The 12,326-nt window shown below is 52.4% G+C and overlaps 1 protein-coding gene and 1 long non-coding RNA gene across 3 annotated transcripts in view; one reads left to right on the forward strand and one right to left on the reverse strand.

The window, feature by feature from the left end:
• LOC132690317 (uncharacterized) overlaps positions 1 to 12,326 on the reverse strand; it is an 809,984-nt gene that overhangs the window by 781,167 nt on the left and 16,491 nt on the right. The window lies entirely within an intron of this gene.
• CDH5 (cadherin 5) overlaps positions 1 to 12,326 on the forward strand; it is a 34,067-nt gene that overhangs the window by 3,074 nt on the left and 18,667 nt on the right. Inside the window, exons 2-3 of one of the 2 annotated variants that reach the window (XM_060650605.3) lie at positions 6,669 to 6,882; positions 11,832 to 12,120. In XM_060650605.3, coding sequence (XP_060506588.3) covers positions 6,688 to 6,882; positions 11,832 to 12,120 — 484 coding nt within the window. In that variant the 5' untranslated portion in view covers positions 6,669 to 6,687. Of the gene's footprint in view, positions 1 to 6,540; positions 6,883 to 11,831; positions 12,121 to 12,326 lie in introns of those variants that run through there. The other variant, XM_060650603.3, reaches the window with a different exon arrangement.

The raw sequence follows: 12,326 nt of genomic DNA on the forward strand, positions 1-12,326 counted from the left end.
CTCCTCAATAGGCAGCTATTGTTGCCTCCATTATAGCTGAGTGAGCTGAGGCTCAGAGAGGGCAAGGAATGGGCCTGAGGCCACACAGCTTTTGAGCAGCTGGGCCATTACAAACAGGCAGGTGTGTGGGCCTCATTCTGTTGCTCCCATTGACAGCCTCAGAGCCCCAAAGTCACAAAGCCCACAGAAGGCTGGAAAAGTCTCCCTGGTGTGGGTAAGGGGTGTTCTATACTTGAAGCCTGAAGCTGCCCCATTAGAAGACAGGGGTATAGACTGGATGGCCCTAGAACTCAGAAACCCAGCAGGAAATTGTTTCAAATCACAAACTACTTTTGGTGAATCGCTAGTATCTACTTGAAAGATTGTATTGAGAATTCAGGGGCTGAGTTCAAGTTCAGTGGAGATGAATACTGTAATACCGTGATCAGTGATGTCTCACAGGTATGGAAAGGGGTGAGTGGCAACTGATGAGTTTGTCTTGCCAGCCATATGTAAGAGGTCCTCTGCTCAGGGATAGGTGTGTGTTCATGTGTCCCCATGCAGGGGAACAGCCTGTGCAAAAAGCCTGCTGGAGAGAGGAAGAGCAATGTGCCTTCCAGAAATGTCTACTCTCCTCATGGTTGGAAGGAGCAGGGAGATGAGGGAGAGAAAAGCCAGAGAGGGGGGCAGGGGACATGCTATGCTGGGCCTTGAACACAGGCTCAGGAGCTAGGCTTCATCCTGCAAGGATGGGGAGCCAGGGAAGAGAGGTCAGCAGGGGAGCAGCATGGTCACCTCGAAGGGAAGTAGAGGCAGGGAAGCTATTAGCAGGACCCCAGGGAAGGGGCTCAGGTCTGGGACCCACAGGAGCAGGTCCCTAGGCCGAATTGGGCTGCAAACCAGGAGAAAGCCCCAAGAGGCCAGCTCATAGCTGCCTAATTGCCCCCAATACACCCCATGCCCAAGGCTCACAGGGCCTCACCCTTCATCCTCCCAGTGCCCATGGCTGCGAAGACCCAGCTGTAAATGCTGAGGATCAGGCAGACAATGTGGGGGTCCCTGAAGGAGTCTGTTCTAGACTGAGGCTCAAGGTGGTGGCGTAGGAAGGCAATGAGGAGAGCCATCCACGGCCACACAGGGAGCGGGGGGGGGGGGGGGGGGGGTGTCCAGCACTTGCCCCTCCCACAGGCACAGCCCCCACGTGTTCTGGGCCTTCCTCCCAAAGTCCAGCCCCTGACCCCTGACCCCAGGCCTCTGGGCTAGAGTCCAGAGCCTGTGGGAGGTTGGGCTGGAACTGATTGTCCTGTCCACCCTGAGGCTTTGCCTGGGGCTGGGTTCAGCTGCCAGATCTTGTCCCAGCTGATGGGGGTATACTGCACGGGTGCAGAGGGGCCGCTCTGCATAGCAGAGACTCTTCAGGAGCCGGCGTGGGCAGATGAGTGGACACAGGGTGTGTACTTATGTGGACGTAGGTGAGGGTGTTGTGTGTCCATGCAGCGTGAGGATGTCATGTGTGTATCCCTGACCTGCAAGCTTCCTCTACCCCACTCCAAAGGGCCCTCCAGCTTGCCTGATTACCCCCTCAAGCCCAGACTCAGCTCCTGAGCCTCAAGCTTGAGCAGAGCTCTGGTCAGGTCAAGAAGCAGGGGTCTGCCACTGGCTGGGGGCAAGACGAGCCCAGGGACACCTGCCAGGCTGGCTCACTGAGGGGCTCCCAGCTAGATCCAGGCTTCCTAAGATCTATTTCGCTTAAAAAGGACCAGCTCCAGCCCCTCCCCTCCCTTTGTCTCCCTCTGTGTCCCCCTAGCCCTTTTCAAAATCACAGAGCTGAGTGGACTTCACAGCCCCTTCAAGACCAAATCCCAGCGACAGATGGGCCCATAAACAGAAAGGGACCAAAGGGATGTTTGTCTAATGTCTCACAGCAGCTCAGACAGAGGTAGGACTCACTCTTGGACTGAGACACTCAGCCCAGTCTGGACCCTGCTGGCCCCCACCTCCAGCTTCCTACTCGTCTCCATCAGCACACCTCACAATTTTCAACTGTATGTTTTTCACCAAGCGGTTAGTATACTCCCCCATGGGAGTACAGCCTGTGTTTGCTCCCCGCATGTAGTTCAGTGCCTGGCACACAGTAGGTGTTCAATAAATGTTTGTTGTGTGGCTATGTATGCCCAGGGCTCCAGAGAAAGCTTCAGAGAAGCGGTGACATGTAACTAAATCCAGGAAGAGGAGATAGAATGTCAAGTGCAGAGGCCGGAAGGGTGTGACCAAGCCCAGGGGGTGTTTGTTATTTTAAATGTTTATTTATTTTTGAGAGAGAGAAAGAGAGGGGGGTGGGGAGATGGACAGAGGATCTGAAGCAGGCTCTGAGCTGACAGCAGTGAGCCTGATGCAGGGCTCAAACTTGCAAACCACGTGATCGTGACCTGGCCAAAGTTGGACGTCCAACCGACTGACCCACCCAGGTGCCCCAAACCTGGTGGGTGTTAATGTCCTACAGGCTGGGGCTGCTACTAGAAGCTCACCAAGTACCCTCAAGACCCAGACAGGTAACTGGAGGGAAGCAGACAGAGGCACAGGCACCCGCACTTGGCTCAACCTTCAGAGCCACCCCTCAGTCCTCAGACTCAGCCCAGGCATCAAGGTTCTGACATCAGCGGTCCCACCCACTGTGGACAAAAAGCGGGATCCGAGAGCTCTCTGAGGCCCCAACCTCCCATCCGGGCATAGGTGAGCCGGCTGTCCCCCCAGATTCTCCGAGGCTCCTCTGCCCCTTCTCCTGGGTTCCATGACTGTTCACCTTGGACCACACACTCTGTCCTCTCATTTTGGGTCTCTAAGACCTTCCCAGACCAAGTGAGAGTCCAGTGGGCCCACTCATACCCACGAGTGCATTTGGAGCTGCCCCCAAAAGCCTCTAGAAAAGCTCCAGGGATGGGGCATGGTCACAAATCTTGGATGACAGGGACATGGGCAGGCACCTGGCCTCCGTGTGCCCACCACACACATCTGAGCTGCCAAGTAGATCCCCTTTCCCCTCAAGGCTGTCGTCAGGCAAGTTCCTGGGGCTGCTCGGCTGGGAATTTCTGAGCACAGAAATCACCTCCAAAATCCTCAGACCCTCTGCTCATCTGTCATACCCCAAATCCACCTGGCAGCATTACGACCACTCCAAAAACTTAGTGAAGGTAAAGGGCTTGTGGGGAGGTAAAGGGCTAAAATAAACCTGCCCCCAGTTGTGGCTCTGACCACACCTCCTGTAACGTGCAGAGGTGCGGCCAAGGGAAATTCTGTTTCCAGCTGTGGGCATGGCAAATCCTGCCAGCTGACTTCCTCTCCATGAGCAGTGGGAAGAGAAACAATTGTCTGATAAAACCCTTCTTCTCAGCCCCCATTTTGGAGGCCAAATTCCTAACACAAAATGCAAAAGACATAAATAAATGTGGCTTTTCAGTTGGAAAAGTCCCTCAGGTCCCTCTGAGTTTGGGTGTAGAAGGAGCCCAGGATTCAGAGAAAGAGCTGGGTGAAGGTTCTAGATCCATCAATTGTTTGGGTCTGTGCCTCAGTTTCTCCCTCTGTGAAATGGGGGCGATAATTCCTATAGCCTGGGGATAACATGAAAGCCAAGCGTGGAGAACAGTATTTTATTATCATGCATGTGAATGTCCCCACAGAGACGGGGGGGGGGGGGCATGGTAGGGAAAAGCAGTATTTGGGGTGAAAGGCAGACTAAGTTCAAATGCTGGCTCCGTCTCTTGCCGCTATATGACCTGGGATGACTCGCTCCACCTCTCTGAGTCTCACCTGTAGAGTGGGGTTACTGCCAACTACCTTGCAGTTTGCAAGGTTTAAATGAGATAACATATGCCACTGAGGAGGTGCTCAGGGATGTCAGCCCCCCTCTGCCACCCCAGGCAAGAAGGAACGTCTTGAGACGGCACTCCAGGGTCACGCATGGAGACATCCTATCTGCTAAAAGTCCTTTTGCCATAAAGAGTAAAACATTCGCACATTCCAGGGATTCAGACATGGACATCTTTGGCAGGGGGCGGGCATCACTCAGCCTACCACAGTGACCTGGTCACCTCTTCCTGTCCCCCGCCCCCTAATGCTCATTTCTACCTGACCCGGGGGCACACCAACCATTTTTCCACCCCAGGGCCTTTGCACATGCTGGTCCTTCTGCCTGGAATGCCCTTCTTTCCCCTGGCATTCCTAGGACTAACATTCAGATGCTGGTTGAAATGTCCTCTATCTGAAAGGCCTCCCTGACCTCACAGTCTCAGTCAGCAACACCCTCTCTCTGTCGCACCCAATGTATCACCAACTGGTACTTTCCCAATTCACTTATTTTCATGGTGTTCCCACCACAGTGTGCACTCCCTGAGGACAGGCCCCACGTGCCTGTTAGCTCAGTGCATGGGCTCTCACTCCATCCTGCCAAAAAGCCTGAGGACTCTCTCTCTCTCTCCCTATTTCTTGGTTTCACTTGTTTGTATTACTTTTTCATTTTTGAGTCACTTCTCACTTGGGAGGAAGAAAGAACCAAGATTCGCAGTTCCTTTGTAGGCAAAGAAGGAAATGACCCGCCAGGCCTGGGCCCTGCAAGGCTAGAGCAGGGGCATGCCGGCCACCTCCCCTGAGTCAGGAGCAGCTTCCCGGCCAGGATGCCCAACCTCCCCAAGCCTTTGTTCACTGCCTTCCTTCCCTCCTGCCGTGGCCACCCTCTCCACGTCCTACCTCAAAGGACACCAAGCCTCCTCCAGTTCCACCACCTCACAACTGAGGAAACTGAGACCCAGAGCCTCTCTCCAGACACATGGCACGTGCATTGTGGGGACTTCCTCGGAGCCCTGTCCCACCCAACCCTGGGAGCTCACTTCCTCCCGCACCAGCAGCAGGGCCCACAGGGTGGGGATCTCAAACGCTAAGATCAGCAGACCCAGAGGCCAGGCTAGCCCAGCGCAGACACCCTGCGCCCTCACTGAGGACAGCCTGGCGCCAACGTCTCAGAAGAAATGTTACTAGAGTTTAGAGACCTCCTGTAACGTGCAGAATCCAGGCTCTCCCATGGGCCAAGGTGGGGGATGACCAGGGTGGTGGCCTCCCATCCAGCATCTTGTGGTCCTTGTCTCTCTCTAGGCAGGCGCCCGGGTTCCCATTCCCATCCACCTGCCCTTTGCCCCTGAACCATCCCAGGAGCCACAGATCAGTGACACAGGGACCCAGCATGAGTAGACTGATGGGGTCAGGGTTGAGAGGGCACAGGGCCAGCAAGGTCACAGCCTGCACCCACCATGGGGCAGTGAGGAAAATCCCTCTTCCTGAAATTCAGGATGAAGCCAGGCCCTCATTTCCAGGTGACCCAAGATCCTGGTCCAGGCTGATCCCTGTCCCAAGAGCTCCCTTCCAGAGCGAGCAAGCACACTGGGCCTGGCACATGATGCCTGCTTTCATGGTCTTCTGTCTCCATCTTGATTGAAATTCTTTTTTTTTTTTTTTAAGTTCTTTAACATTTATTTATTTTAGAGAGAGGGAGACAGTGTGGGCAGGGGAGAGGCAGAGAGAGAGGGAGACACTGAATCCCAAGCAGGCTCCAAGCTCTGAGCTGTCAGCGCAAAACCCGATGCAGGGCTCAAACTCACAAACCACAAGATCATGACCTGAGCTGAAGTCGGACGCTTAACCAATTGAGCCACCCGGGCGCCCCCATCTTGAAATTCTTAATACTCTTTGAACAGAGGGCCCCACATTTCCATTTTGCACTGGGCCCCATCAATTATGAAGCCAGTCCCGTGAGACCAGCCTTTCAATCCTCCACCCTCCCCCACCCCTGCTCTTGTGATAGTTCCTCAGCTGATCACCAACTGTGAGCTCTGGGCCTAGTGAGGGCCTGACCCTCTGGGTTAAGACATTTGGGTTTCCCAAGCACTTTCTGAAGACAGCATCAAAGCATCTTGCCACAGGGGCTCTCGTGCTGGCCAGGGGGCATGTTTGTTCAGAGGCGTCTTGAAGTCCCACCCCACAGCAGCTGCGAGGACAAGAGAGGCCAGTGGGAAAAAGCTTGAACTTTGGGGCCAGGCAGACTGGGTTCAAGTCTGGCTCCGCCGCTCCCTGCCTAGGTGATCTCAGGAATGTGAACTGAACTCTTCTGTTCCTCGGCTTCTTGGCAAAAGGAGCATGATAATTATATCCACCTGAAGGGTTACTAGGAAAATTAAATGAGATAACACACGTGAAGTGCTTGGAATGGTGTCATGCTTGTCATAAGTACTTGATAAGTGATAGGTGTTGAGGTCAGACACCAAGGCTCCATTCCCAGCCCCCCCACTCGCTCCAACGTGAACTTAACCTCATGTGTAACATGGGGATAACTGGGGTCCCCGCTGCACAGGACTTTGGGAGCCACCATCAGCATCAGCCTCACCCTCTCCTCTAGAAAACCTTCCCCGTCGGGAGCCCTCCTTGGGGCTTCCACGCCAGCACATACGACACTTCGGGAGGAGTTTCTGCGTCTGCCTTCCTCTTCCAGACCGAAGCAATCTGGGGGCAGGAAGAGTATCTGGTTCTGCTGGTATCAGCAGAGAGGGAAGGATGACAGAAGGAAGTTCAGTCGTCCCTGGGAGCTGCTCAGACCCCAGGGTGGTGACCACCATGCCCTCATGGTGTCCCCTCTCTTTGCCCAGATTGGTGCCTCTCGGGAAGATGCAGGTGCTGACGGTGCTGCTCGCCTCGGCAGGCGTGTGCCTGGGCCTGCTGGTGGCACCCTCGGAAGGCACTGACCTTGCCCAACCGGCCGCCCAACCGGCCGCCCCCCGGCGCCAGAAGAGGGACTGGATTTGGAACCAGATGCACATCGATGAAGAGAAAAACACCTCGCTGCCCCATTATGTGGGCAAGGTAAGGCTCAGGCCCCCGAGCAGGAGCGGCATCAGCGGTGACAGTGGTGGTAAAGGCGGTGGCAGATATTGCGGTGGGTGCAGGGGTGGGGACGACGGCTGTGAGGGGGAATGGTGGCAGAGCTGGGAGACGCGGGAGAGGCGGTGGCGGTGGTCACGGTCACAATGACGAAGGGAGAGGCGGTGGGAAAGTAAAGGGAAAGGTGAGGGGGCCGTGGTGGTGATGGCAGTAGAGGTCATGACGATTAGGGCAATCATGATGGCAAAGGGGAAGGGGAAGGGGAAGGTGCTGGCGGTGGTGAATGCTCTGGTTCATTTTCTCCCGGGCCTTGGTCTGTGAACTAAAAATCACCAGGGGAAGGGCCCACCTGCACACAGGGGGCCCACCTGGCCTGGGGGTTCAGGGCTTAGGGCAGAAGCAGCCAAGACTGCCATTAAATTCTCCCATCCGAGAAGTCCGGAAGCCCTGAGAAGCCTTCTACAAAAATGTGCTGGTGACAGAATTCATCATCCAGGCCGCAGGTGGCCAGCCTGGTCTAGCTCTTTAAACCCGAAAAACCCCCTTCTCTCCGACTATCCCTCCCTGGCTCCCTGTCACTCCACACAAGTCCTCAGATTCTAGGACACCCATAACATGGTGCCTGACCCAAGCCTGCCCTCCAAGGCAGCACCCAAGGCTCTAACCCTCACTTCCTCCCCCTTCAAAACCTGTTAATCTCCAGCCACTATTCTAGGGCTTGGAGCCAATGTGAGTGGCCACTGAACGGCCTTACTGGGTCAAAGTACTACTGATGTCAAATCCATCCATTCTGATTCAAACCAGTGGCTCTACTGGAGGAGTTCCACACACAGTGGCAGACGGCTGGCCCAGGTATTTTGAGAGTTTTTGACATGGAGAAAAACTTCTTACAGGTGTATAAACTCTCACCGTGTCAGTTTCTTGGAATCTGAACACGATCCACTAAAGAAAAAAATAGATCAACGTGCCAGTAAGAGGAAGCATGGTGTCAAGCATGGGAAAGACAGCAGTGGGCAAAGACAGATACGGTCCCTACCTTTGTGGAGCTCATGGTCTAAAAGCAAAACTGGCAGAACCAGTTCACTGCCTGGTTTTGTAAAGTTTCACTGGAAAAGAGGCAAGGCCATGTACAACAAATCTCCATGGCTGCTCTGATGGCAGAGTTGAACAGCTGCGACAAACACCACATGACCCACAAAGCTGGAAGTGTTTACTTCCTGGCCCTAATTTATAGGGACAGCATATGTCAGACAAAGAACCCCACAAAAAGCAGGGTTGGGGGATCCCTCTGGTCACAGAGAAACAGGCTGGAAATACCCTTTGATGGGGGAGGGCGCAGCCTGGCCTTGGCACCAGAAAAGCCACAGCAGCCGGGGGCAGGGCCAGCTGGGGAATCTCCACTCACAGACTGCCCACAACCGACTGTGCCCACAGGCTCCTCCGGCTCCCTAGAATGGCTGGGAACTTTAAATGCCTCACTATGACCGCTCAGAGAGAAAGATGTTTGACCAGGGTCACACAGGGAGACCGGGACAGAGCCCGAGGAGAACCTAGTCCTAGGAAGGCATAGGGTTCCTGACTCCCAACACAAATGTGAACTGTGTCAGAGAGGAAAATGTCGTCAATCCACCTACGTCTTTCCCAATGGGATAACTGTGCCATGAATCAGCCACTGATGAGAATGGCCGGCCCCGAGAAAAATCTGCAGGGTGAGTCAGGAAGAGTCAGCAGAAAGCAGAGGCCACCTGCATCATGCGCAGCCCCGACACGGAAACCTTTAGAGGGCTCTCCCAAGGGTCTTCGAGCAGCAGGAAGAGCGTCAGGCCTGCCATCATCTGCCAACAGCATTTACTTTGCACCTGGCATGGGGCCAGGGGACAGAGGAGCTACACGCAGTCCCCACCCCGAGAAGGAACAGAGTGCTGGGGAGAGCCAAGGACAGGGCTCCAAAGATTACCTCCTCACTCCCAAAGACGTAATCTGAGGGAAGGAAATCCCTGTTTATCAAGGCCACAGTCCGGAGCCTTTGTTTACAGACTGGTTGGACAATGGGAGGGAGCCTTTGTAGCCTTTTGAATCCACAAATATGGGTCACCATGGTCTGCGGCATTAAGACGTTATGCCCAAATATAGTGATAATTTAAAAAAACACTGCTCCCCAAAACCCATAATCTCAGTCTGATCAGACAAATTTCAGTAGAGAAGCACCCTACAAAATACCTGACCAGTACTTGTCAAAATGGCCAAGGTCATCAAGTCTGAGAAACACTCAAAGTCTGAGAAACTGTGACAGCCAAGAGGAGCCAAAGAAACGTGGTGACTAGATGTAATATGGTGTCCTGGCCAGGCTCCGAGAGCAGAAGAAGGAAATGAAGCAAACACTGAGGACATCGGTATGAACTATGGCCCCCAGTGACTACTGATGTATCAGTATTGGTCCACTAATTGTAATAAAGGCACCATACTAACATAACATTAACATAAGATGGTGATAACAGTGGAAACTGGGACAGGATATATGAGAACTCTCGGTACTATCTTCTCAATTTGTCTATAAATCTAAAACTATTCTAAAAAATGTAAGCTGGAGGGAAGGAGCTTATACTCAAATGGAATCGTATACAGAATTCCAATACAATAGATCAAAGCTCCATTGGTCCCCATCACTACCCTTCCCCATGTGGATCCTAACACACCCACCCAGAACCAAGTTTGGAACTACCATCTAACCCTGAGTGACTCACACAGAGTCCCAGACTGTCCCTTCTCCTTAAACCCCCACTGTCACTCCACACCACAGGCTGCAGAGCTCAGGCATTTGCTTCTCACCTCCTGACCCACTATTCGTCATACATCCTGGCCCATGGGTCCTGGGAACTCCTTATGAAACCACCTGGCCCCTGCACACCACACCTCTGCTCCACCCAAGGCAGAGGGTCCTGACTCCTTGTCTCCACTTCCTTACCTTGTGGCCTCTTCTCCAAGCTCTGTCATCTGGCTTCTCACCCTACTCCCCCACCCCAGCCCGGATGCTGCTCCCACCAAGGGCTCCAATGTCTACACTACTGCTAAACCCTAGGGATGTTTTCCAGACTCATGGGTTTTTTTTTAATGTTTATTTATTTATTTTTGAGAGAGAGAGAGATAGACAGCAAGCAGGGGAGGGGCAGAGAGAGAGAGAGACAGAGAATCCCAAACAGGCTCCTCGCTGTCAGCACAGAGCCCAACGCAGGGCTCAAACCCATGAACCATGAGATCATGAGTTGAAATCAAGAGTCAGACACCGAACTGACTGAGCCACCCAGGCATCCCCAGACTCACGGGATTTGACCACACCCTTCTTGCTGCTCCCTCTCCTGTCTTGAGACCGCTCTCTCTTGATTCTCCTCATCGGATACCTTCACTCAAGGCTCTTATCCCTGAATCCTTAAATACTGCCCATCCTAAGAATCTCAGCTTCTGGGGCTTGGGCCCAAGCCCTGAGAGCAAGAATGGGGTCTGGGTTACCTCTGTGCTTCCAGGGTGCTGCTTGGCACCATATAGGTGTCCAATTTATATATTTTTAATTGAATTGAACTACATTTTTTGAACATTCTAACCATCTGTGAGAGTACCACTGCATGAAATAGGATTCTCTGAAGTTCCTAAGAGTCTCTGCTTCTAAGATTCTATAAATGAAATAAATGTTCAGCACTTTTAACCTAATATCTTTTAACATGGATCTATCATAATAGCCTGTGCAAGCTGCTTTACGTATATTAGTTTCCAAATCTTTTTCTAAATCTTGTTCCTTAGGGCACTAATAGTATGTGTTACAAAGAAAATGGGGTCAGTGGTCTAAAAAGCATGGGAAATCCTGAGTTAAAGCTCATTAGAGTTTTTTTCTACAGGACTACACATTATAAATCTCCAAGAAGAGAACATTTTACGTGTCATTCCAAAACTAAATTGACCAGAACCAGTGGTGTCCTGATAAATGTTTATCAACCTGTTCTCCAGGAGAAAAACTCCTGATTCATAGCATTTGCTCATTTCCATGGTGTAAATACTTTCGCCGTGTCTGTTTTAAGCTCCCAATTTGATGTCAATGAAGGCAGAGTTGTGAAAAGATATGCATTAACGCAGCACTGTGTGGTATTTCCATCGTTCAACACAGTAAACATAACCTCAAGAACACAGAAAAATGCAGTATGATAACGAGGAAGCAATGAATTTTGGGTATGCTACCTTTGTTTTTTATAGAATTCATTTAATTTATAAGTTTACATAATTGGATTTTTAATAATGGCTGTGTTTAACAACCAGCTCACAAACATCCCTAAACATGTAAGTTGGTTCTAGAGATCCAAGCCAGTGGAAGCCAACTCCCAGTTCCCTGGGACCCGATTTTCATGTGGAGCAGCAGAAGAGACTAGCGTGTCCCGGAATTCACTCTCAGAAGCGCCGTTCTGCTCATGAGAGCAGCTCAACATCCAAAGCAATATTATCTCCATTTTACAGATGAGGTTACCACAACTCAGAGAGGTTAAGAGACTTCCCAGGGGCAAAATGCCCCTTGCCTTCCACTGGCACCAAGTACACTCCTTCACACACACACAAAAAACGTTTTATAAGCACCTACAATGTCCCAAGCACTGTTGGAGGCATATTAGGGCAGTGCGCCGAGCAAGTCATATTGGTTTGGTGTTCGCAGCAACCTGGCTGAGAACAACGTGCTGATGACCAGTCAGAGATCCCTGTAAAAACTGCAGTGTCGCATTCAGGACCCCTGGCCAGCACCGCACGTAAGTGCACACACACACACACACACACGTGTGCATACACACCGACATAACCTACACGCTTGCACGCTCACGTGTGTGCGCACACATTCACACACGCACACAGCCACCCCTGCCCATCCGCAGCTCATGGCACCTCTTCTTTCCTAGATCAAATCAAGTGTGAACCGCAAGAACGCCAAGTACCTGCTCAGAGGAGAGTCTGCCGGCAAGGTCTTCCGGGTCAATGAGGACTCAGGGGACGTGTATGCCTTTGAGAGGCTGGACAGGGAGAAGATTCCCGAGTACCACCTTACTGCCCTCGTGGTAGACAAGGACACCAATAATGACTTAGAGTCTCCTTCCAGCTTCACCATCAAAGTTCATGATGTGAATGACAACTGGCCTGTGTTCACGCACCGGCTGTTCAATGCCTCTGTGCCAGAGATGTCGGCCGTGGGTATGTGCCCTGCTTGTCCCTCTCACTCCTCCCCTGCTCATCTCCAGCCTGAAGGTGCCTCTCCTATCAGCAGCTTCACTGTCGGGGATCAGGATTCAGTGAGTTCAGGGTGCTTGAAAGAAACTCTGATCCCTAAAGACTAAACTCTGACCTGGCCCCACACCAAGCCCTGACTTAGTCATAGACTAAGCCCTGACCCCAGTCAT

The sequence above is a fragment of the Panthera onca genome, chromosome E2 (genome assembly GCF_046562875.1).
Source record: "Panthera onca isolate mPanOnc1 chromosome E2, mPanOnc1 haplotype 2, whole genome shotgun sequence".
NCBI classification, from domain to species: Eukaryota; Metazoa; Chordata; class Mammalia; order Carnivora; family Felidae; genus Panthera; species Panthera onca.